The sequence below is a fragment of the Podarcis raffonei genome, chromosome 7 (genome assembly GCF_027172205.1).
Source record: "Podarcis raffonei isolate rPodRaf1 chromosome 7, rPodRaf1.pri, whole genome shotgun sequence".
NCBI classification, from domain to species: domain Eukaryota; kingdom Metazoa; phylum Chordata; class Lepidosauria; order Squamata; family Lacertidae; genus Podarcis; species Podarcis raffonei.
Window position 1 is genome coordinate 61,588,573 of NC_070608.1, and position 26,759 is coordinate 61,615,331.

General features: G+C 41.2%; 1 protein-coding gene across 2 annotated transcripts; it reads left to right on the forward strand.

Annotated features, from left to right (window-relative positions):
• The first annotated feature begins 1,105 nt into the window (after positions 1 to 1,105).
• Positions 1,106 to 19,606, forward strand: RBM24 (RNA binding motif protein 24). Of its 2 annotated transcripts, none has more exons than XM_053396848.1 (4): positions 1,106 to 1,788; positions 2,669 to 2,792; positions 5,956 to 6,010; positions 17,020 to 19,606. In XM_053396848.1, the coding sequence occupies exons 1-4, from the start codon at positions 1,621 to 1,623 to the stop codon at positions 17,360 to 17,362; spliced, it is 690 nt and encodes a 229-aa protein (XP_053252823.1). In that variant the 5' UTR covers positions 1,106 to 1,620; the 3' UTR covers positions 17,363 to 19,606. The 2 variants fall into 2 exon arrangements, with proteins under 2 accessions (XP_053252823.1, XP_053252824.1); XM_053396849.1 differs by lacking the exon at positions 1,106 to 1,788 and adding an exon at positions 2,073 to 2,192.
• Positions 19,607 to 26,759: the final 7,153 nt, after the last annotated feature.

Consider the following 26,759-nt stretch of genomic DNA (forward strand, 5'->3'; position numbering starts at 1 on the left):
TAACCAGTGAAGGGAGAGCAAAGGCTAAGAAAAAAGCAAGCTTGGTACCAAAGGCATCATGTCTGCATCGGCCAAAAAATTGTTTATGTTGCCATCTTATGAAGGGTATGGCTATGGAGGCTTTGCCTGTACATCTGAATCAGGAATGCCAAATTGATTAAATATTGGGAGTTCCCAGGAAACCCCACCCCACACAATTAATCAAAAGCTGTGGCACCTGCACACCATTTGAGTGGCAATAAACATCAACTTGGAGGGGGGTGACCCCCTCAAATATTTTATTGGGGGTGGTCGCCGAAGGGCCATAGGCCCCTAGGAGGTGGCTCCTATGATTTGAGTTCACTATCCCACTGACCTAACCATGGGCATAGTCAGGATTGGGGGGGGGCAGGCCTTTTGTTGCGGGGCAGAACCTCAGTTTGCTATGTGTTTCTATTGATTTAGGGGGCAGCTGCCTCTCCCTGCCCCCCCCCCCTTGGCAACGCCCATGGACCTAACTCTCAAGAGGCGGCAGGTCACGCTCTCTCGGCAGCCCCACGGAGCCCCATCTTCCACCCGCGAAGAAAATAAAGCGTGCTGCCCTAGGAGGGGCGTTGGGCACCAGCCTCTTCTGCCCGTTTGCTCTCGCTCTCCCGTCTCTGGGCGGAGGAAGCTTGGAAAGCCACGAGCTGCTTTGTCTGAGGGGCGAAGGAGATGCACCCTCTCCCCCAACCCGCCCCGTGGGGCTACTTCGGTACCCCCCCCCATAACCAAGAACCATCTGAGGCAGCCCGCCAGCGGGAAAAGAAAGAGCAAGCGGGGCTGCCTGGAGAGCTTCGGTTTCGGTGCGCAGTGGCGCCAAAGTGAGCAGCAGTGCGCGCTGAGGGAATTTCTCCCCGTCCGCACCTGTGAGGCGCTTTCGGTTCTCCTGCGCCTCTTGCGCTCGGCTGACCAGAGCGGGGCGAGGGAGGGAGGGAGGCGCGTGTGCGCGCAGAGCCCGAGGCCACCTTCCAGCGCGCACGTGGATCTTCCCGCCCCCCTCCTCCTCCTCCAGGCTTGCTTCTCTTGAGGCGCGCACACAGACAAGCGCGCGCGCACACAGACACAGCAGCAGCTGTTCCTTTCCAACGGCCGGGTGGCAGCGGCGCGCCGAGGAAGCGGCCAATAGCCGGGCCGGCCCCGCCCGGCTCCCCGCCCCGCTTTGCTGGAGGGAGGGCGGAGCAGCGGGAGTTGGGGAGGTCGCGCCTGGCGGCTTTTTAGAGGAAAGCCAAAGGCGGCAGGAGGCAGCAGAATAGCCTGCGGCTGGGCCCTGGTGCGTTTCCTTGCTGTGGTCGCTGCTGCCGCCACCTTCTCCGCCTCCTCGTGAACAGCGTCTACCTCAAGGCAGCTCCCGACGCCTCCTGCCCACCTGAAGGGCAAGGAAAGAGCTGACAAGCCAGAGAAATATAAAACAGGGCAGTCTCTGCGGAAGGTGGGAGAAGTTGGCTGGAAGTGAGCGGCACGCGCAAAGCCCACCCAACTCGCCGCGGAGTCTTTCCCCTCCTTCTTTTTTGTACTTTTCCTTTCTTTTCCACCGCCGCCACCAGCAGCCCTCGCTTGCGCGGGGCTTGTAGCTAGAGGAGAGCGGCATCTTTTTGGAAGATGCACACGACGCAGAAAGATACCACGTACACCAAGATCTTCGTCGGGGGTCTCCCCTACCACACCACGGACTCCAGTCTGCGCAAGTACTTCGAGGTGTTCGGGGAGATCGAGGAAGCCGTGGTCATCACCGACAGGCAGACGGGCAAATCCCGGGGATACGGATTTGTAAGTGCGAAGGGTGCGGGGATGGGTGGATCGTGTAACGTGTGGATGTGCGGGCGCGCCTGGAGAGCGGCTAACGCAGCTACCTAAACCCAACTGGCAGGAGGGGGGGTGGGAAAGGGAGAAAGGGAGACACTCGGCGATATTTTTGGATCTCGTGTCGTCGTCCTCTCAAAAAATTAAAAAGCGTGGAGGAGGAGGGGGAGCGTGATCGTCAGGCGACTGGGATGGGTAGAGCAGGTGAGCCAACTGAACTTCCTGGAAGTTAAGTAAAACTTGTTGTGAGCAACGGATTGGAAAAGCAGCTGGCTGATAGGCGCAATAAATACTGACATGAACTACGAGGTGTCTCCTTTTCCCCTGTCGACGGGATTGTGTATTTTGACCACTTCTTTCTTTTCTAGAGGGTAAGGAAAGGAAAGGAAACCCTGGGGTGGGGTGGGGGGAAGCTGTGTGCTGTGCCCTTCAGATGAGATTTGCATCATAACTTGCATATGAAAAGTTGCTAGTGAAATTTTGGCATCCGATGGAGACAGCTGGTTACAGGCTGATATGACACGTTCGTATTTTTATCTGCTGCAGCACATGCTACTGTGTCAGTGGGTGTTCGGTGCCTGCAAAATTCCAATTCCGTGCTCTGGGAAATGGCAGACGCTTCAAATATAGCCTGATTTTTGTGTGAGAGTAATTTGACAAAAAAACCCAAAACACCCACAAAAATCCTAAAGTTGCTGTGTTGTTATAGTAGTAGCGTTTTCATTTGGGTAAGTTCGGAGAGAGCCTCTTGGAAACGGTGTTCCATTTCACGTTGCACCAGCTTACTGTACTATATGAGTCGTGTCAAATACATGAGTTCTGATATCCTGCGCTGTTTATTGTCAAGGTAACCATGGCTGACAGAGCTGCTGCTGAAAGGGCCTGCAAAGATCCTAACCCAATCATTGATGGCAGAAAGGCTAATGTGAACCTAGCGTACCTAGGAGCAAAACCAAGGATAATGCAGCCAGGTAAGAACAGTCTCTGTCCTCCTTACCTGGCTTCTTATCAGCCGAGCAGAGAATGAAAACTTATAACCATATCCTATTTTAGTGAAGCTACTTCAGAACGAATAGCTTGAGGATTGGGTCCCGATTCCTGAAAGGAGCACAATTCTTGCAATTAAAATGCCTCCGCCCCAAGTCTGCCTCTCATGCTGGCCAAGACATGTTAAAGATGGCTTGTGCCAAATGTTGTGCTAATGCAGCCTACTAAACTTGATATGATATGATGGAAGATGCAGTAACACAAATATGAATGCTGAATTTGTCAGAGTGACAGTACTGCCCTTTGAGCATAAAACCATGGGGTCTCCTATGAGTGTTTGTGGTGGGAGACATAAGATACTTCCATGAGGGTTATATGCTGGAGCTGTGGCAGTAATCCACTACTTCCAGAAGCTGTGCTGTGGGGAGGCTTATTCTCCTGTGAGTGTACACACAAAACAGACAAACACACTTCACTAAGAGAAAAATGGGAAAGGGGGGCTTTCCTTGGTAAAATATTTTTGAATATCCTTTTGTCTGGCTCTGCAAGTCATTGTGTACATCAGTTGTGTTTAAAGGGAACCTTACACATTCCCTCACAAAACAAATGTTTTGGTAAGAAGTTTCCCAGAAATAGGGGTATGAGTTCAGAAACCACAGCCTTGAAGTATAATTTGTATATGTGCTGAAAATGTGCATTGTTGACATTTTCTTCATATTAAAAACTTGTAACTTGGTCCTGTGTAAGCTTACTTGTAGTTAGGTCTCACTGATGCATTGTTTCCCAAATAAATGTGCATAAGATTATATAGCCTTTATGCGCATAAATAGTAGATACATAGAACTAGGTACACACTCAATATTTTTCTGCATGTTTTGAGTGGTACATTACTTAAATGAATGTCCTCCTTTGGAAACTTTAAGCAAATTAAAACAGTGGCACCATTGTTTATTGGAGATGAATTCTGCTATTTTATATGGATATAAATTTCTGGGTCTGAAACCACCTGTTTCCAAGAGGACATGCTGGAGGCTTACTTGCACAATGTGCTCCTGTAATGTTGGACATATATAAATTTAATAAATAACTTTTATAAAAATAGTGCAAATGCGCACCTGCTACATGGTGCAACAGGGTGATGGCATTGGCAGTTAACATAGTCACTTGCCGCCATCTTTGGCAGATGGCTGCCAACTTTTTTGTCCAGTCTAAGCAGAAATGACCACCTGGAATGGCTTCCAATTATTTGTGAGGCCAGATTCCCGTTTTGCATTTACAGAAACATACTTTCCCATGTTGACAAGAAAAACCAGAGTGTATTATGGGCTTCATGGTCTTGCTGAACTCAGTATTGGTATTCATGGGATAAAAAGCTACTTGGCTTTGTTTCCTAAGTAAAGGTTGGGGATAACGTGGGCTGAATCTGAGCTACAGTTTAACCTTGGAAGCTGTCCTTAGTACGTACCAGAGCTCAGCCTTCGAATGTGTGCATAATATTTTTTACAGTCAGCCGCCACACATCTCCATATGTGGAATTAGTGCAACGGGTTCCAGCGTAGTGCTTCTGATTTTAGAAGTTAAAGGCTGGAGATTTTTATTTAGGGCTATTAAGGGAATGTGAACAATTTGCATAGTAACTACCAGGGTTCCTAAAATCCCATGGCTGAGCTTCAACAGAATTTCACGCTCCCTCTAACGCACCAGTCCATTCTTACAAATCTCTTCCACTTCAAGCATTAAGGGTTGTTTTATCCCATTGTCCCAAACACCTCCATTTTAACCGTTCTATTACCGCCAGTGGGTCCTTGATAGTGAAATTGTGTAGAAACCATTCTGAACTGATCTGTTAACAAGGTGGCCAACATGGTTGTAATGTTACAGTAACTCCTTATTTATCTGAGGTACCAAGCAACTGCTTTTTGTTTTGGATTATCTTGCTTACACATTGGAATCCATAGGAAATATCCTATAACTCTTAACGGGAATGTATTTGAGTCTCTGTTGCTTCTCTACAGTGCCTCAGTTCAGACATCATGTTAAACCATGCAATTGTCTGGTAAACCAGAGGTGGAAACCTCGATTTTGAAGTGGGTTTGTGAACTGTAATTTGTACTAACTATGAATTGGCATAGTCTATAAATTGACATATCATAGTTGCTGCTGCCCTGTAGAATCAGCTTATAAAAGTGATTAACGAGAAGATGGTAAACACAGGCAGCCAAACGATGTGTTTAAATACTTGAGTAAACAGTGATTAATCAGACCAGCCCATTTCAGATATAACACTAAACCATCCGTTAGTACTGTGTGAATAGTAAGAAATGAGCCTCTGCCTCTGCACTCCCTTCTCATCTGGTATGGCCACAAGCAGGAGATTGAAAGCCTCCATGTCATGTTTGAGCAGAAGTGAGACTCAGCTTCTGTATTCCTTTCTCAGTTTATTGTTATGTGCCAACACAAAAAGGTGGTGGGGCTCTGGTTAGTTTAGACTGTGGTTTGTATAATCAAGCCAGGATCAAACCAGCCTGGTGCAGTGAATCAGCAGTGAATCGTGGTTAGGAGATCAGGAGTGTGCAACTGACTTGCAAGTTCCCCCCTCACTCTTGCCAGAATGCCTCTCACTTCCACGGTTTGTCTTAACAGTGTGACGTTATCTCTGCATCAGCACTGTCTGGATTATCTTGATTAGTTAGTGCCAGTGCAGGTATATAACCCTGTACCATGGTTAACTCAAACCATGAATGGCAAATTGAAATTCATACAGGAGAGGGGCATGCATCCAAGTTTAGAAGATGGTGAATGTTACGTCTGCTCCAGGCTACAGCAGTTTGCCAGAAGTAATAGCTCATTACTTCTACATTATAATGCTTGAGAGAGAAATACTTTTGTACTCTATAAAGCTGATCTTACCAAGGTATTCAAACCGTATGGCATCAGATCATATTTTTTGTCTGATTTGTTTATCTAAAATCAATACTGCACAGTTTAGTAAGATGGTGACCTGAGAGTTACTTCTGAGTACACATGAGTAGGCTTATGCTGTGACATATTCCTCTTCACTGAGAATGATCGCAGGGAGGTTATTAGAATTTTCACATGAAGTAAATGCAATGCTCACCTAGAGAATGTGATGTGTTTTGTTGTTAGGTTTTGCCTTTGGTGTTCAGCAGCTCCACCCAGCATTAATACAGAGGCCTTTTGGGTAAGTCTGCCTTAAGCTTATATCTGGGGGTGGGAACAATATAGAGTGTACGTCTTAACGTGACCGTTGGAAATAAAATTATATTTTTCAAATTTCCAGATTTAAAATGCCATCACTTCATTGATAATTCTCTAAATAAATACTATATCCGAGTCAAGTGGTGTAAGATGCATGCCGGCCTTGCACTCAAGCAGCCCCTATGCTCGTAAGATCATGTGGTAAACAAGGTGTGCCTTTTAATCAGCCACTGTGCCCCATTTGGTATTTTTCTTCAGGTTGACTCAATGTTATTTATCTCTTTCTAATCTGACAGGGATCGTTTACAGTTAAGATAACTGATGAGAAGGATATGATGATAAGAGGTGGAATAGTTCTGTTTGGAATTAAACTCTGTAACCAGTAGACTCAAACACACAAACCAAGCTAAAATGGTGATTAACGATGCATGTATGTTTTTTTTCTATATAGTCAATAGATATCCGTGTGCTTTTTTATTTATTACAGTAATGAAGTGGTGTTGATAGCTAAACTGTGTGCTTTTATTTATTGAGAAAGCTGTAGTGAAAGTTTTTTGGTGGTCTTTTCATTTTGGTTTTGTGGAGAAGTGTTGACTTTGCCATGGGGAGCGAAGGGACTTTTTTTTCCTTTTGCTTTCAAGCTGTAGCCTGTGACTTCTTTTTTTATATTTATTTTTTTAACCGTACTTTGTAGTGAGTGCTAAATTTGTGTGGTTTCTTTTTTGATTTCTTTTTTTAAAAAAAAGAAAAATCAACATTGCTTGCATGTTACAGTTTTGGTTTTGTTCCTTGGGAAGGGTTTGGAGCTCCCTGTATTAACAATGTGCGTCCACATGCACTTTCCCATTAGATAATACATATATATATATATATTTAGCCTTCCGCAGATTTACTTAAACATATGCTATTCCTAAAGTTGCTGTGCATTTTTATTCTACAATTAAGCATCAAAGTTGGAGGTGACATCTGCTTGCTTGAGTGTCTTGTACGCTGGTCTCCTCTTTGATTCTTGTTGAGTAAGGCCCGTGACAAAAAGTTAGTTGAATACTTAACAAGGAAAGGAAGGGGGATAAACTTTAAGCACGCATGCTTATTTGAGAATAGTTTTGAAACACTATATATCTTTAAATGAGACATTAGCAACCACGTTGCTGACTGCCTAAACCAAGTCCAAAGTATACATTACATTTATTTATTTCTATTTAATGAAATTTATACTCCACTTTATTGTAATAAAAACCTCCAAAGTGGGTTGCAAAAAGGTAAAATCAAGACAAAGTTCCAATACATTAAAACATATAAGATGCTAAAATGCTAAAACAGATTAAAATCCACACCAGCATTTCCAAGCATCTGGGTAGGCTTGTCTAAACAAGAATGTTTTTGGCAGGCGATGAAAAGAATACAGGGAAAGTTTTCCTGCTTGATATCAACAGGCAGGAAGTTCCAAAGAGTAGGTACTGCCACACTAAATTATTGAGTTCTTACAAATGTGGAGCAGGTATTTTGTGGCACCTATAGTGGCATATAACATTCTCCTGGTATTTTCTTAAACCAAGAACAGAGCCCAAGAGCCTGCAAGTTTATGGAGCAGAGCTGGGCAGGGTTTTAACCCTTTCCTCTCTCACTGCAGTCTCAATTAAAATGTCCCTCCTCTAGAAGATGGCTTCATTGGCATCAATGGAAGCTTCCCCACAAACAGGAGGGTTGTTTAATCAAGAACGCAGCATGGGAGGAAAGGGTAACACACAAACACACACCCCTTCTGCATGCTCTTATCCTGATCACCTCCAGCTGCTATTTACATATTTAAAAACTTAACAATTAAGATGGTTGGGCTAGCAGACACCAGCTAAAGAGACTAATGTCACAGATCCTATACATGCATACTCTGAAAGGAGTCCTACTGAGTTTAATGGGACTTACTTACCCATAGGTAAGTGTGTGTAGCAGGAGTGGGGAATGGAACCTAGCTAGTGAATCAAATATTTAGATTCCCCCACCTGTAAAATTGAAATATTCTCATGGATCAGTGGTTATGGCAAGCCCTTCTGAAGTCTATTTCCAAGTGCCGTTTTAATCCCAATGGTGAACTCCTTAGTACAGCTGATGCTGGTAGGTCTTACTATGACCACCAGTCAGCTGCTTGCAATGGAATAATTGGGAACTTTTCAAACAAGCTGGCAATTGTTCCTTGGTAGGCACCCCTGTCCTTACATGTCCTGTGATGCTGCATGTGACTGCACATGCAGTATGGTTTGGGGTAAAAGCTTTGAGGGACCTGTGCTGGACCTAGTTAGGCTCATAGGGCTTAGGTTCTCTACCCCTGGTTGCAACCTAATTAAAGCCCAATCCACAAACAAGATATATGAGGAAGACTAAGTTAGATATTTCATCAACCGATATAAGGCTTGTTTAGCCAGCACATGATTTTTTTCCCATATAATTGTGTCCCATCCATTTCTTAAGAGGGTGGAGCAATTCCATGTAAACAGCATTTTGTTTTTATCGAGTCACTTTCTCCATTAAAGTGAATGCCTTGGTCGTGTGTATATTGGAGGGAAGACTTCTTCTGAATATTAGAGCTCCCCCATTCAACTGGAGTATCTGGAATGAACAAGGACATTCACCAGCACAAAAAACTTAGCAATCAGATCACAATCGCAGTCAAAGTGACCAGTATATAAACTTAAACACATGTAACTGGAACGCATAATTGGAATATGCCCTAATACTCAATTTCTGAGATTGTCTACTAAGAAGTATCTGGATAGTTGCGATCCTGCTGATATTATGTCCCATCAAGGTCTGTGAGTATGCATGGATAGCATTGTGCTGTGCGTAAAACAATTTTAAAGTAGCTTGCTTGTAGGGCTATATTGTAACTGAACGAATAAAAGTCTTATTTGGCAGGTTGTGCATATGGTTGAGTTACACTTTAAAATAGGTTGAATATGCAACACTGTTTTGGACCCAGGGCTTGCCAACCTTTTTGGGCTCACAGGCACCTTTGCAAACTGGAGAAACTGCCATGGGCACCAGACATACACATTAGTGAAGCGCACATTGCTAGCCATTATATTGTCCGTAATAGAATGCTTCTTTCAAAACTAACTTCGGTGAGAAAGGGGACCTCGTGGACACCAACAAAGGTCTCGCTCAGCACATGTATGCCTGTGGGCACCACACTGAAACCCCTTGATTTAAACTTTTTAATTCATTTTAAAAAAGTGTGCTGTGTGTTTTATCACTTTTTCTGTGGTGTGCAAATTTGCAGGATTGTTTTTTTAAAAGACTAAGCTGTTCATCAAAAGTCGCCATTAAGTAACTTCCTTCCAATGGTCACATGGATTTTCATTTGAAAGCAGTGCAAATATATGAGGTGGTAGACGTGATGAATAGTGAGTAAATCAGATCCTAAGTGGGCATTTTGAAATGCTTTTTACTGTTTCACTAGGTAAGGTTTTAGTAGGTAAAGGACCCCTGGATGGTTAAGTCCCGTTAAAGGTGACTATGGGGTGCAGCGCTCATCTCTGCTTTCAGGCTAAGGAAGCTGGCGTTTGTCCACAAACAGCTTTCTGGGTCATGTGGCCAGCATGACTAAACTGCTTCTGGCACAACGGAACACACTGACGAGTGCCAGAGCGCATAGAAGCACCGTTTCCCTTCCCGCCGGAGTAGTACCTATTTAAGTACTTGCACTGGTGTGCTTTCGAACAGCTAGGTTGGCAGAAGCTGGGACCGAGCAAGGGGAGCTCACCCTATTGCGCAGACTCGAACTGCTGACCTTCTGATTAGAAAGCCAAAGAGGCTCAGTGGTTTAGACCACAGCGCCATCCGCTCCCTTCCACTGTTTTAGTATGGATGTATAGTATAGTAGTATAGTAATATTTTCCCCCCCTTTGGTATTTTACTTTTGGATGGGGGGAAACACCTCAGACTTCCTTTGTTTTTGAATAGCATTTTTTGCCTATTGTTGCATTAATAGGTAAATGTCTTAACATTTTATGTAAAGGTCATAGTGGCTGTCCCTACTAATTTGTAATAAAAGTTTTCTTTCCTGATATTCTGCCATTTCCAGAATACAGGCTATTGGTACTGATAGAAAAGTGAGTGCCTGCTGTATTTTGTCCTCAGCTACTGTTAGTTGGATGCAGTGTAATTTAAAAGGGTGTAAGCATAGTGAGAGAACCTGGTTATGCTTCCATAACATTGCTTCCCTATAAAGCCAGAACTCAGTGCCTTCTGGACTGTCAGTTTCTTCTCCTCCAACTGGTTGTGTTTAGTTCAAAAACATTTGCTTAATTAATTTCTTGGAAATCTTAGTATAACTAGAGTGTTGGATTTGTTCACGTAAATTTTGATACTTGAAACTCATTTTTAATATAAAGCATGATGATCTGGTGATGGCCAGTTTTGAAGTTTTTACTGCCTGTATTTCGTATGATCCATTGTTATTGCCACCATAATTAGCTGGTGCTATTTATATATATGCAGCCTCTTCTGGGATTTTTATTTTTTTTTACAGTACAGTAGTTTTAGACAGTAACCCACGCCCCTGGGAAACAGAACACAAATGGTTTTATTGGGACCCCAATCTAAATTCAAATGTTTCTCTGGGTAGTACAATGTTCCATAGCGAAGCCATGTGTATTGTGTCAGAAAAAGAGCACTTAGGTTTGCTTCCATGGACCAATTTTTGTTTGAAAAAGCCACAGGACATTTTGTATGTGTGTCGCAAAAAAAGAACATAGTCCCAGGCAAAAAATAGGGTTTAAAAAAAATCAAATATCTTGGAATATTTTCTTTGTCCTAGGCTCTTTTTGGTTTTCAAAAATAAACCTCTGTCTAGGCGTTGCTGCATCACTGGTTCATTTCTTGTTAGAAAATGTTTATGCACACCTTACATTGGCTGCGACAAATAAGCACTCTGTGTGTAAAATTCAGTTGGTTTTCTTGAGATTTATTTTTATCCCAGCCAAAAATAAAGAACAAAAGTGCTAAATTAGGAGATGCCTAACCTGTTGCTCTCCAGGCATTGTTCACTACAACTCCCTGAGTTTTGGCCATGCTATTTGTGGCTGATGGCACTTGGGGGTCCAGCAACACCTGAGGTTCCCAAGTTAGGCAACCCTACTCTAAATGGAAAGTGGCTGAAATTTGGGGACATTATTTGTTACCTGCACAGTTGTAATGTCCTACATTGTAGGCAGTGCTTTTTTTCTAGAAAAATAGGTTGCCGGTACCACCATGAAGTTGTTACTGTAAGTGCCACACTTTTTAACAACAAAAAGAGGCTCCAGTACTGCATGCCGCTGAGTACTCCCTGAAAAAAGCACTGAAAAAAGCACTGATTGAAATGAAAAATGTACCAGGAGTGCAATTTTATCCCAAAAGGTTTGGGTTATGGGAAAAGAGTGGCCCTATGGCTCATTGTACCCACTGCAAACCTCATTGTGTGCCTCCTAAAAACATTCCTTTCAGTTTATTTGGTCTGCAGACCATAAAAATTAGTTACAACTATGGTGTCAAGCCAACCACAGCAAAGAAAAAACACTGTACATGCACACAAATTGTACCGTGATACCTCGGTTTTCGAACGTAATCTGTTCCGGAAGACCGAGTTCCGAAACGTTCAAAAACAGAAAACTCAGTACGGAATCCTCAAAATGGAAAACTCAATACAGAAGCCGTGTTTCATGTTCAACTTCCGAAGCAAGTTAGAAAACCAGAGTGTTTACTTCCAGTTTTACAGCGTTTGAAAACCAAACTGTTCGTCAACAGAGACATTCAAAAACTGAGGTACTACTGTATAAACGTCTAACAGAATACCTGAACAATCAGAAATACTTTTAAAAAGCAATTTTGACTCTGGATACAGTGAGGAACTTGGCTATATTATCTAAAATATTTGAGTTGGAGTCTGCTATTAAAATTGAAGCATAAAATTAAACTTTATTCCCCAAGTATAGAGAAAATATTGGTGAGACTTGTATCCATCACGTTGCTTGTAACCATCCTATCAGCACAAGGATTTCCACTTGTGCAGCAGGATGCCCCCCACTCCATGGGTCCTTATAAAAATTGCAGTGTGGATAGGAGAATATGGGTAACTTTTTGACTGAAACGCTTTTGCAAGGGCAAACTTTCAAATGCCAAAATAACCTAGTAAATCAATCTTCCGTAATAGCTGATAGCAAAGCATTGAACCCACCCATTGAAAATGATTTCCTGTATCTTAGAATATTTAATGTTGCGAAATAGCTGGCCTTAGACTTAAAAGATATAGTGGTAAGCAAATCCCATTTGCCAGAGCTAATATATTTTGCAAGTTAAGATCTGGAAGTCTCTGTTTAATGCTGCTGGTTGCTTTTTCTAACTTTCTGAATACTTGTGCTATCTTCAATTTAAAAGAAGGTGGAAAGGACACTGGGCCAACCAATTTACGTTTTATTATTTCCTGGAATGTCTGTAAGGGTAACATAACAATTCGTGCTTCTGTGTTACATGCAGCTGCTGGGGAAAGGGCCTGTTTTTCTTACCTATGTTTTACCTGGTGTGCAGTCTATGCAGGTCTACTCAGAAGTAAGCCCTGTTTAGTTCAGTGTAGTTTACTCCCAGGTAAATGTGTGTAGGTGTGCAGCTTATAAAAACATACATGTATGTTTTTATCAGTAATGAAATGCTTTTGAATTCAAGGCTTGATATCGGTGGTGAAATGTTTGTGCTTTTATGAATGACTATCAGTGACTTACCAGAAAACTCTCATTCTTTTGTTTTTTATATATATTTGTCTAAGGCTTTATGTGCTTCTATTGAAAATGCTTCCATTGTGATCAATAGGGACAAAATAGGGCTTAATATAAGCTAACTTTTTTTAAAAAAAAGTGGATGTGAGTTTCCACAAAGCTTCCTTTACCAGTTTTAAGCAATTATACTGAGTGCAGTTGGGGGCTTGGAATGAATAACATGTGATCAAATATAGTATTGTGAGTAAACGTCTGATTTAATGGGCACCTATGAATTGTTGAATGAAACCATTCAAAAATATTGTGCAAGTTATACAATATCTTTCGCAGTAATTAAAGTTTGTGATTAGAGGGTTAGATTCAAAGGACTATTTTGAAGGTTTTTTAAGGGGACACCTGTGATATAATAAGGCTATTCCTGCTTCAGCCCTGAATGAAACTTGTTGTTGTTGTTTAGTTGTTTAGTCATGTCCGACTCTTCATGACCCCATGGACCAGAGCATGCCAGGCACTCCTGTCATGCTGGTAGCTTCGAGAACGCTGCCCAACCATCTCGTCTTTTGTCGTCCCCTTCTCCTTGTGCCCTCAATCTTTCCCAACATCAGGGTCTTTTCCAGGGAGTCTTCTCTTCTCATGAGGTGGCCAAAGTACTGGAGCCTCAGCTTCAGGATCTGTCCTTCCAGTGAGCACTCAGGGCTGATTTCCATAAGAATGGATAGGTTTTATCTCCTTGCAGTCCATGGGACTCTCAAGAGTCTCCTCCAGCACCATAATTCAAAAGCATCAATTCTTTGGGGATCAGCCTTCTTTATGAAACATGTTAGCTACCTCATTAATAATCTGGGTACAAAACAAAAACGTAGGCTATTAAATTTTGATACAAACTGTTTTGTGGCAGATGTATTTGTTTTCTAAATTATATTTCCATTTTCAGTGTCTTGTATGCTCTGTACAGACTTGCCCACAATATTATATGATACAAGTTATTAGGTTAATATTTACCACAAAATTATTGCTTCGATTGGTTACCAAGTTTATTCAGCAGCAGTTACTTCTGAGTAAATCTGCATAGACTCAGACAACTCATAGGGAACCCAAAGCACGCTTGCTTAAAAGCAAACCACTGAAATAAGTTTCTGGGTTTGTGGCACGATCCTATGCATATTTCCTCAAAAGCTAGTCTTCCTGTATTCAGCAAGGCTTACTCCTCCTAAGCAAGCATATTAAAGTCATAGGAAGAGGTTTGTGGTATTAATGCTTATTTCTGGTACACCAAATGCTTGTTTCTAGTACATCAGAGTAAAACTATCTCCTTTCAATGAAGAAATCTAGAACAGTTTCAGTTGTTCCTACCAATATATACCAAACAATAAGTTCAAAATAACACCCCTAAAGCCACTGAATAAAGATGCCTCTGCAGCATAATGGGAAACGGCTCTTTAACCTTTTGACCTTGCTGAGCATAAAAGGAGCTAGCATTTCGGTATCATGACAATCTCTGCATGCTGGCCTTTCCAACAGATGGAAGTTTACTTTGGCCTTATAAAGTCATTTTGCTCAGCTGGAAGCCCTTGTCGCATGACAGATGATCAAAAATAGACCCACTGCAGCTTGTCCTGTCAATCACCACGTGCAAAATGGCATAATAGTGGGGCGCCTGCAAGGAGTTCATGCATATTGTAAACCAAGAGGTTCTAAAGGGATAGTGTTTCATAATTCTCCACCTGTTAGTTGCTTGGCTTTAAAAGAAACAAATCACAAGAGCTTAAGTAGGAGTACATTCATTTTTGCGTCTCCCTTCTTTAACAAGGATACAGGAGCCATGATGACTGTGCTTCTGTTGACATGTAGAGAAAGATAGAGGGTGGTTTGTTAGTTAGTTTTAGTTTTGTTCTCTTTTCAACCAATATCATAAACTGAACTTCACATGATTGCTAAAGACTGTCTTCTCTGTTAGATTTGACAGAAGCAAACCTCAGGAATAATCGGTGTTTAAGCAAACAGTATAAGCAAATCATCTTTTTGTGTAGCTTAAAAACATTGCAACAAGAATACAAAGTTATTATGTAGATGGTCCTTAGATACACAGAAGGTTCAGGCAAGTGGATTCAACATTAAAACTGATGAATCGCTATCACCATTAAAAAATAAATAAATCTGTAAAGGTCATTGATTAAGATTCAGTTTTGTTGCTCTGTTCTTATCTGTTTCCATGTATCACTAACACTTTGCAGTTCTCCCATCACGGACAGTGGGAGATTGATGATGTAAATATATATTTTTTCTTAGTTAAACTTTTAACATTTCAATGCTTGAGGTGCAGGCATTGAAGGGGGAGTGATTAGTTGCTAAACAGGCAAATTTTCGCTTTTAAAATAGTGGGGGGAAATACTTTTCAAAGTTGGCAGCGTTCTTCAGCTGAGAATATTTTCTTTCTTGGCAACTTTAAATGAAAGTAATTTTTATTTAAACATATTCTCATTAATCTTAACTATATTTATATAGGGTGACCAGGTGGAGCTGACTTGTGCAACAGCTGGAAAGGAAATCTTTTGACATTGCATGAGACATTGAAAGCTTTTATTCTGCATCTGGAGCTCTGTGTGTGCGTGTGTGTCTGTTGGATCTCCTTAGAGTTGCACTTCATGTGGATAGGAGGGTTCCCCCGCCCCCATACAGTTTCAGTTGCAGGTCAAAACTTTGAAGGTGGTACAATTAATGTAAAAATAATACATTTTGGGTTTCCTGTGATATGAAGGATCCCTGTGTCTATTTTTTTATAACAGGTGGAGAACTGAGAGCTGGGTTGCTAGTGGCTAAGGAATGTGAATTGAAGAGTCCATCTTTCAAATCTCAGCGATATATTTCCTTTGGAGTCTTAGGGAAATAATTCCTTCAGTTTCAGCCATACGTCCACAATAACATTGATCTGCCTTGCAGAGTGGTCTTGTAAGCATTACTGAGATGATACATGAAGCATGTTGCGTACTCAGTATGCTATGTAAATGCTGTATTTTTGAGTGCGGCAGCACTGCTAAAAATATCAACATTATAGAATCATGGAAGAGACTCCGAGGGTCATCCAGTCCAACCCTCTGCGATTAGCCTGGTCAAAATTAGTCTGACTATACTACTGAGCACGCGCACACACAAGAAGTGACATTTCACAATGTGGAAGATAATAAATAATGTATTTTAAAACGGTGAGGTTGTTCCTCACAATATTATTTTTTTCTGCTTTTGTTAAACACTAGATCTTCCTGAATATAATCCTGCCCCTACCCATGCCAAAGCATTGTCTTGTATAGAAATAAACAAGCTGGCACAAAGCAGGACACCAGTGGCCAGATTTGTCACAACAGGTTTGACTCTCATGGCCTTAACCTCTCCAGAAGTGTGGTGCACATTTGCCTAGGGACCACTGTTGTGTATTTTAATGGCATCTATGTAGCTTCCCCTCAATGGCCTCTTGTGACGGAGTGAATTGCACTATAGTTCCGTTTGAAAAGTGTGATTCTTGCTGTGTTTACCACACTTGTGAACTTCTATTTAAACTCCTTTGTCGCCTGTGTTGTTGGTTTTTTTGTTTTGTTTTTTGTTTTAATAAGGGTGACTGAGGTTGCAGAGAAATTAATGTGTGCTGAGTCTGCATAGCAATTCAAGTAGGGTTGCCACGATACAAAACGATTATTTCCTCAGATCCGTGTAAATGACTACAGGAAACGTGCAATGTAAAACTAAACATGTAACGTAACTACACAAAAAACCCCCCACACCTGATAATACAATTGATGGAGCTAAGAATTTTATAAATGCTCACTAGCTTTGCTTAGCAAGTATTGGGGGGGGGGGGAACCTGTCACTTCCCATTGAATTTAAAACCCTGTGTTCTCCAGTCTCATAGCTAGAAATCTCATTTATTCCTTCTTTTAATAGATGTCCTACACATCTCAAGGTCCCTCTAAGTATTTAAAATTATCAGTAACATGTCTCATAGTACTTACTATCAGCTGCTGTTAAATCGGCACTAACACTGTGACACTCTAGTGGTGATTATGTTCTGATTTTAGTAAGACCTTTCCCTTTCGGCTCTTGCTTAGACGATCAATTTGTCCATCGAAATTGGTTATTGTGGCAACCCTATGCGTATAACAACAACTAAATTTGAGTTTGTTTTTAAGTTCTGAAACTGGAAGTAAGGCTTACTTGTGAGATCTAACTTTCGCCTTCTGTCTTTCAACAGGATCCCTGCTCATTATGTATATCCACAAGCTTTTGTGCAGCCAGGAGTAGTCATTCCACATGTCCAGCCTACAGCAGCTGCTGCCTCCACCACACCTTACCTTGACTACACTGGAGCCGCATATGCTCAATATTCAGCTGCAGCAGCAGCTGCTGCCGCTGCAGCCTATGACCAGTATCCCTACGCAGCATCCCCAGCTGCTGCAGGATATGTCACAGCCGGGGGTTATGGCTATGCAGTCCAGCAACCAATCACGGCGGCGGCACCTGGGACAGCTGCAGCAGCTGCTGCTGCTTTCGGCCAATACCAGCCACAACAGCTGCAAACAGACCGTATGCAATAGCGGATGGACTTGTGAAGAAAGTTCTGTTTCTTACTCTTCCTATCTTTTTACCTTCAAGCCTTCCAGTAGAAATAGTTACAAAAGAGGCAATTAACCTTAACCAATACAGCTTTAAGGAAAGCTACAATGCAATAGTGTGTTACTACAGAAACAGATTCCGCTGTCTTTGTACAGCATGCATCCATATCATGGGTGGTATTGTGGGGTGGGTATCGTAATATCAGTCCAAGCATCATCCCTATCATGAAAGGATGGCAGAAGTAACAAAAAAAAGCTTATATTAAAAACAAAAAAACCAGTAAAAGATGCATTTTACATTATCAGGGGAAAAAGTCCAGGTGAGCAATATGTAGCCTGTATCAAGTTGAAGATGACTATTATTTAAATGTTGAAAGCACTGACTGTCATTACTACTTTTCATTATGGCCTACAGAACTTTGTTTGAATGAGTAAGAAAAATGCTTTCTGACTATCTCTTAATGGGCATCGAACAAACTAAGGAACGTGGCCTTTGGGGGGGGGGTTGGGGGGAAAAGGTGGATAGGCACCAAAGTTATTTTCTCATCTGTCCTCTGTGTGAATGGGACTATGGACCAAGTGATGTGGAATTAATGGGCGCAACAGCTGTACAGACAATCAATAACACAGACCGATCTGGAAAGAACACATCACTTGTGCTCGTTTGATGAGCTTGTCACATTCTAATCCCTCTCTCCATCCTGTTTCACTTTTAGGAAACTTTGACTGCTGGTGTCAGCTATTCTGATTCTGAAATAGGATCAGCTCTTTACTACAACAGCCTTCTCCTTTTATTTATTGTATCTATTCATGGCTTGCAAATAAAGGCAGGAAGAAATTTGCTGAATTTAAACCTTTAAGAACTGTGTTAAGGGAATTTTTATTTTTATTTTTTTTTGGAAATGATTTATATACAATTTAATACCTATTTAAAATATTTATTGGGAAAAAGCATAGGTCTCTCATGAGACTGCTTGTTGAGATTGCAGTTCTTCAAGGGTTAATGCTAAGTGGGTTATATTGTGCCTTAATTGTAATGCTATTTAAAGATATATTTATTTTGAAAGTTGTACTATGCTGCACTCTAAAGAAAACAACTCTAGATGTGAAACTGTAAAATTATGTATTCATCTCATGGTATAAGTTATTTAGTAGGTTTAGCTATAGTATACAAAATATTAACCTAATCAACTAAAATGCTGACATGGGTTTATTTAAATTCTGTTAGTACTCTTTTTATAAGGGTACTTTCAATACTTTTTTTAAAGGTTTTGATCTTAAAAATGCTAGTTTCATGCTTTTCCCGCGATCACCTTAACCATAAACCTGTTTTCTTAGAAGAAAGCTCTTGATTTCAGTGGAACTTTCCCCCAAGAAATCAAGGCTTGGCAAAGGATTGGGTTATAAAGCTATAATACTCTACACATTTGCTCAGGAATAAGGCCCAAATAATGCATTACTGTTGTGCTGATAGGAACTGTTTCTGTGGTCTGGCCACACACCTCACCAATAATGCCTGCAAATGGGAACCATGTAGATCAGGTGAGTGATGTGGGAATTGACCATGTGACTGTTACAATGTGACGGGTTCCTAATTTTAGAAAGTGTTGGTAACACACAGGACTGGGCAACACAGAAACAACTCCTGCGTCACAGGGGTAATATGTAAATGGGACTAAGTCCCTTTCCTCTGAACTTAATGAGACTTAGTTCGAACTAGATAAATGGAATACTGAATCTGAAACTCCATTTTTAGATTTGCTATGTGGAAATAAACTCCCATGAAATTATCCACATAGTGTCTTATGGGTAGGTTGTCAGAATTTCCTCCTATCAAAAAAAGGTATTTTTTTCCACTTTTCATCTCTTTGTAGAACAACTTTTATTCCTTTGCTAGGAAACGCTGCTTTACATTGTCCTGTGAAACTGCAATAACTTGCAATTTTTATTCTTGACCTAAAAAAGGAATTTAATATTTTACACTGTATTGGAAATCTTTTTATACTTGAACAATTTCGTACAAGGGAAGACAGGATAGCATTTTTATGGACTTTATCCAATGTCACTGGATTTATTTTAAGTATTTTGAGTACTAGCCAGTGTTATATAAGGTAGATAACATGACTCTCATGTGCATGTTATTTATTATGTATATTGCTTTATAATGTTTCAAATCTTCTAATCTATACACTTGTATTAAAAAAATAAAAATATTGTTGAATCCAACCTATTTAGTCTTGCAAAAAAAAAAAGGTTCTTTGCATATCAAGATGCCTCTATGTGTTTTCTAAAGTTCCTCAGTTGTGAGAAGAGCAAGTTCAGTGATTTCAAAGATGCACATGAAAAGACAACTGAAGCATTGCCTGGCTTGTTCAGTATTGTACAATACTGCGAATCTTAGGCTTTAAGGCTCAAGCGAGTACTGCTTCATACAATACATAATTAACTTGTGGAATTTATTATACAGTACAAAATGTGACAGTTGCACCACACGCTAAAGGTAAAGGACCCCTGACAGTTAAGTCCAGTCGCGAACGACTCTGGAGTTGCAGCGCTCATCTCACTCTATAGGCCGAGGGAGCCGATGTTCGTCCGCAGACAGGTTTTCCAGGTCACGTGGCCAGCATGACTAAGCCGCTTGTGGTGAAACCAGAGCAGCACACGGGAACACTGTTTACCTTCCCACCGGAGCGGTGTCTATTTATCTACCTGCACTTCATGCTTTCGAGCTGCTAGGTTAGCAGGAGCAGGGACCGAACAACGGGAGCTCACCCCGTCGCCGGGATTTGAACCGCCAATCTTCTGATCGGCAAGCCTTAGGCTCAGTGGTTTACACCACAGCGCCACATGCGTCCCACTACACCACATGGTAGCAGGCTCTAAATACTATGATACTTTCTGGCTTAGTAGCAGATGCCCATTATAATTGACAAAGTAATCCTAATAGGGATGGCAGTGGCAGGGAGCGAGGTGGTGGATTGCCCACCCCTTCCGAAGTCATACTACTGACACCAGGCAGGAAGTTCTGATTTTCTTAACAGCAACACACAATTTGGTTTCTTGGGGAGCCAGAATTGGGGGCTCTGGCTCCAAAGCCACTTTCATCCAGGCCCTGAATGCCCCATTCTGGGTCCTACTGGCAATGGAGGGGGAAACACTGAACTCTCTCCCTGCTCCCTTCATTATTGGATTATTGAACCATCAGCTCCATATAGGCAAAAGAAGCTCAAGGTTTTCAGAAGATAATGGGGAGATATTTTTTTTTAATGCTACTATGGTATATTTAAGCAAATAAAATAAGGTTGGGAGACTGGAATATCAAAGATGCAACTTCATCCTGGGGGGGGGGCAGGAAGGGGGACCACTACAAAACACCAGAAGCAACATTTATTGAACAACTTACGTTGGCAGAAAGTTAAAAGAACTATGGGAATAGTATACTGTTCTGAGGGAGTGGTGTTTCTAGGAATCTTATAGTAAATAATTTTTCTGTGCCAACATCTGGAAAGGCACTAAAATAAATGAAAATAAGAATTTTAGATTTACAGGAAGCAGCTGTGAAGTGTGAAAACAATTGTGCTTTTCAGTCTTCAGTAAGATGTAACTTATCAGCAGTTTTCTCATTTGTAATTGTTTTCAGGGGTGTTAACACTACATCCTCTTCTTTTTTTTAACTGTAGTGCTAGATCAGGCATAGGCAAACTTGGCCCTCCAGATGTTTTGGGACTACAACTCTCATCATCCCTAGAAAACAGGACCAGTGGTCAGGGATGATGGGAGTTGTAGTCCCAAAACATCTGGAGGGCCAAGTTTGCCTATGCTTGTGCTAGATAAGAGAGAATGTGCAGTCTTTATTTCTGAAGGAGTCAGTCACCTGTTACCTGCCCCACTGAATATGTAATTAATTCCACACACTGCAGAAACTAATACTGGTGCTGTATATTGAGACAGAATAGTTAGTAATACACGTGTACCACATATAATGATTTTAAGGAAACTACAACTCATTTAGTATACTATAAAATGGGAGAGAGACCAAGAGGCGGGTGAAGAGTCACAGGTGTCTCCCCCTCCTGCTGCGACAAGCTCCCCTCCCCTCCCACTCTTGTCTCCCAGATCCAGGAGAGGCATGAGAAGGGAGAAGTTAATTTTACACAGGCATAGTTTCAGATTGCTTGGGGAAAACCCTAGAGAGGATGGGACTTCAGCAGCTGTGGGGAGGTGGAAGCATTCAGTCTCAGTAAATACTTCATGGGGGCAAGACCTACTACAGAGATAAGTTACTGTGCTCATTAGGCCTGGCACTCCTGTGCAGATACAGTTTTTGCTAATAAAGAGTTAACTGCAATGTATATGGTGTGATTTACTGCTGGCTTGCTCCTGCCACCAACTCTGGAAAACAGCTTGTCAAGATGTTTTAGATTTTTATTTCCCTGAACTGCGTTCTACTTTGACCTTGAATAAGTGTCAACTAAGGCATTGGCTCTTCTAGGTAGAATCAAAAAGGGACCTGCAAATAATTAGAAACACAAAAATTTCCGCTTGGCACCCACTCTTGAGAACAGAGTATATTACAGCTAAGTTATTTGACCAAACTCTCACCAGTTTCCTTAATAAATAATAATGTCTTTATTGAATTGCGTTTCCAAGTGATCCCCACTGCACTTTGGGATGGCTGCTACAACAAGGTCCCTTATGCAGATAGACTTTATATTTGTGGTCAACCCCAGGTGGAAGACATCACACATTATCTGTTAGCCTGCTTCTTATATAGAGACCCAAGAAATCAAGCTGGATTTTAATTATGGGTGTAAAGTCTGTATTCTTTTATTGGTACTGTTGCTGTGGGTTTGTCATGGCCTATGGCTAGAATAATAAACTTATATTGATTGATTGACTTTTCATGAGTAATAAACAAACACATATCTGGGCCTGTTTCAAAGCGTGCCCCCCATCAGATATTTAAATCCATTTTATCTCTTACTTTAAACAGACATTCGCTGCAATGCTTCAAGTAATTTACCATTGCTTACTGCACTAAGCCCTCTTGATTAATAAAGAAGTTAATGTGGTATGCCCTTTGGAAACAAATTTATATTTCATAACTAATATAAAAGTATTTTGAATTCAGCAAGGAACGTGTGCCAACTTGAATAAAATAATGTGGGGCGCCAGGTAAGACCCACCCCACATAATCGATCACAAGTTGTGGCGTGCACACACCATTTGATTATTTATTTATCATTTTCAATGCAAAATTACAACAAAAATTGCAAACATAAAATCCAAAAGGAAAAAAAAGGAAAAAAATCCAAAAGGGGAAAAAAACTACAAAGAAAACCATGCCATCATAATAATCTTTATGTACATACACATATTGACTTCCATTTGAATGGCAATACCCATCAACTTGGGGGGACCTCTGCCCCCTCAAATATTTTATGAATGGGGGACAAAGGGAACTCAGCCCCTAGGAACTGGCGCCTATGTATGTATTGAACATGTTAACCTGTACCAACTACCATGTTTTAAACATCACACTTACTGCCCCAACGTGTTTAAAGGCTGCTCATTTCCCTTGATCTCTGAATGTCTTAGGCAGGGCACGATCCAGTTGTTCTTTTGCATCCTCAACACCCTCTCCTAGTGGCCTCAAGCCCCTATCCCTGTATGTAGCCTTTTCACAAATTAAAAGCAGTGTTTGTAGGACAGCTGTGTGCATTTAACAGCACATTTAAGGGACTCACTGGGTCAAGCCTGCAATATCCCCCAACACTTCAGGTTTTATACTATCTACTCAACCTTTGCCAGTAGCTTCATGTGGGGAAATGTGTTCATAATCCTGTTACTAAAACTGCAAAAGAGAGAGGTAGACTTGCTTTTTGGATTAAGGATAACTTGCAGCTCTGCATAACTATCAAGTGCTATCAATAATCCATGACGACATGTAGAACTCTATTAATAAGAAATGCTGTTATGTGGAAAAGGCGAAGCTGGTGTGGTGTCCTAGTTCCAAAGGAACTGAATACTCACTGTGACACAGCATCTTATACCTTCCCATATTAGATCATCCAGTATATTTGACACAGAGGAATTATAACATGGCATGGTCATACTAGTCAAATTCTGGAAGGTGGTCTAAACAGACATGAGCAATACATTCCCCAAGATATAAAATATAAGTAACCACTTTTTAAAAACCGTTCATAACATTTAGAGGATGAATCAGGACACAGGAAGTTGTAGGGAAGCAGTGATGCACAAAAATAATACAATTTAAAGTACAATTCTGGTTCTATTTCCAGAATGCTAGAATGAAAATTGCCTATTATAACCATGGAAGGAAAAAGAGTACAAACATGCATAACAATCAGAAGAGTGTGATTTCATATGAGAAAAGGCTAAAAAAGATTATGATTCAGTCCTACATTGTGCTGAACAGGTAAGATGTGCATTAGTTTTACATCAAATTGATAAAAATTTGCAACAAGTTCAATTAGAGGAACATAGTGGAAAAATCCAATATACTTTCAGTTATTACAGCAATAGGGGTTCTATTTTCATGGATTATATATTGCATAGCAATTTACATTTTAAAATACTTTGAGCTCATGGCACATGTCCTCACCATTCAGTTTGCAATGAGAAATATATCTATATAGCTCATCTCTTATGAACCTGATGGACTATCCACTGTCCAGTTCAAATCTATGTTCTCCTAATAGCTGGCTTTATTCTGTGAAAAGAGTAGAATACTCACACAAGTTGGTCATTTTCAAAACTGATGACACTTAAATGGAAACATCTTAAATCAACCTGTAGCTGATGTCTTGTATGACCGCTCACTTCCATATTATTGTATGCATTAAAAGCATATTTCCAGAATACACTGATAAAATAATCTGTTTTTAATTTGTATATAATCATTAAAAGGCATGGCACACACAGCAAAAATTGTACTCATCATTACATAGAAACAGTCTGTGCATACATTACAATTTGTGGTGGTAGAGCGTAAGTTGTGTTCTGTGAAATATTAAACCACCCTTTAGCCAGTGGGCTGTATCCAATGGTGCCCTTTGCACTGACATGTTATAGGTGGTGGTGGGGAATCAGTCTAGAACAGGCATAGGCAAACTTGGCCCTCCAGATGTTTTGGGACTACGACTCCTGTCATCCCTAGCTAACAGGACCAGTGGTCAGGGATGATGGGAGTTGTAGTCCCAAAACATCTGGAGGGCCGAGTTTGCCTATGCCTGGTCTAGAACATATCCATGGGTCCCTTCTAGGCCAGCGATTTTATATCAAGGAGGCTTAGAAACTAGAAGAGGCTGCTGAACTGGTCAGACTAGTTTTTTTGTAATAAAATGGCCTTAGCTAGCAGTTAAGTATCACCATTTACATGTCCAAAGAATCTGTCCTGTTGCTATGGAGACAAGTGGGTGGGCTTTTTCCCACTTCACCAGTCTGAATGCCACCTCATCCTCCGCAACTGCACCAGGCATTCTTAGCCTGTTCCTTAATCAGGGCCAGATTACCATTCTCCATTGGAAAAACAACAACAACCTTGAAGTGCAGGGCCAAGTACAAATATTTAAGAACTTCTGATGTAGAGGAAAGGGTGACATTTTCCCCAGACCACAGCTCTTGGCACTGGAGCTCTCAGTTTCCCTTCTGTAACTCCATGTGTCACTTCAAGTGCATGAAGTGCAGCTATCTCCTCAAAACGAGAAGTCAAAGGTTTGACCAACCCTTCGTTTTTTACTCCACTCCAGCCTACCAAGTGCAGTAGCAAAACAATAAGTCTACACATGTCCTGTGCTGCTCAGTATTTTTTGAGGGGATCAGCTAAGTACAATCCTCATAGAGACAATGCATTGTGTATCCGACAAAAGGTACAAAAGAGCCCGTATCTGCATGAACCTAAAGCCTCAAATGCAGAGTTTTTGTTGACAACAGACAATTTGCTGACAGCTAACACCTCATATAATGCCCTATTATTCCTACGCAGCCTGTATGAGGTTCAGAGCCTGTGCTTCTATAGCCAATTCAACATTGGGAGCTTTGATACACAGCTTCAAAACAATTATTTACCAAAATAAATAAATTAAAAAATTAAAAACCTGCGATTTCTCACTGGAAAGCATGCCATATTGGGTTGCTCAGGAGTGGATTAAAGAAAGTGGTCCCCCTAAACCCCGCTTTCTGATCTAGCAGTATTAATTCACATAGAAAATAGGATCACAGAACCCTCACTTTTGCCCAGTCTGGGTCCTCCTGCAATTAGCTGTAGAATCTTTTCTGTTCAAGGGTATTCTGATTCTTGCACAGGGGGTGGACCACAGCTTTCATGGAGGATAGTAGTCCTAAAATGCAGGGGATTTAAAAAGAGCTCGGTGCAGGGAGCAAACCGGGATTATTCCTGGTGGGAAATACCTAGACACTTTGAGTACTTTGCTCAGCTGATAGTAATCCTCAGTGGAATGGGTAGGGAAGCATTTTGTTGTGATCCCACCCCCCCCTCACCCTCCATCTACTCTAGATCTGCTAGAGAGTTGGGGGATCCTCTAGGACAGATTGAGGGAAACATGGTGGTGGGCAGCTACAGGGGAGGGGAATAATTGGAACTTGCTTCTTTCCTTGATCTGCTGACAGAAACCTTACTATCTGCTGAACAACACTGTGATACAAACCTTTCTGTGCTGCCAGGGCCTCTGTTTAACAGCAGCTTTCCAGCTTTCTCAGCACAACAGTTAATCCAGCTATAATGCCAATAAAATGATGCACAGAAAGGGAAGGCAACCAACCCCCTTTCCACCCTCTGTAGAGGGAGTGAAAGTATGATTGAGTGTTGCTGAGGGGGAAACTTTCCCTTTCCCTGATAAATCACTAGGGGGTGAAAGGAGGCCTTGAACTCCCTTTAAGTATATAAATATTAACTATAGTTAATCTTCATTATTAAAGTGTTATACTGGCATCCCACCAAGGGATTGTGAGGGAATATTGTATATAACCCATATTTCATTTTTAAAAATCACAATGTACTTATAGGAATATAAGTTGGTGTGTTGAATTGTGGCTGCATCTTCAGGATGTTCTTTATTTTGCTTAGATTAATCTATTGAAAATCCCCTATCATCAACTAAAAATGTGTCCTCAGGTAATCAGGAAGAAGGTATAACAAAATAAAACTACACATAAATGAAAAATCAAAGAGCGGTAGCTTTTTGTTTGCTGCTTTTTAAGATTAGTCACTCTCTCTGTAGGCGATAGCTATTTATGGGTAGATGGTGACCTGGCTACAAGCCCACACTGGAAAGGAATGTTCCATTTTATTCAATGGCAAACTGTTAGCAAGCCAATGACAGTTCCAGCAGGC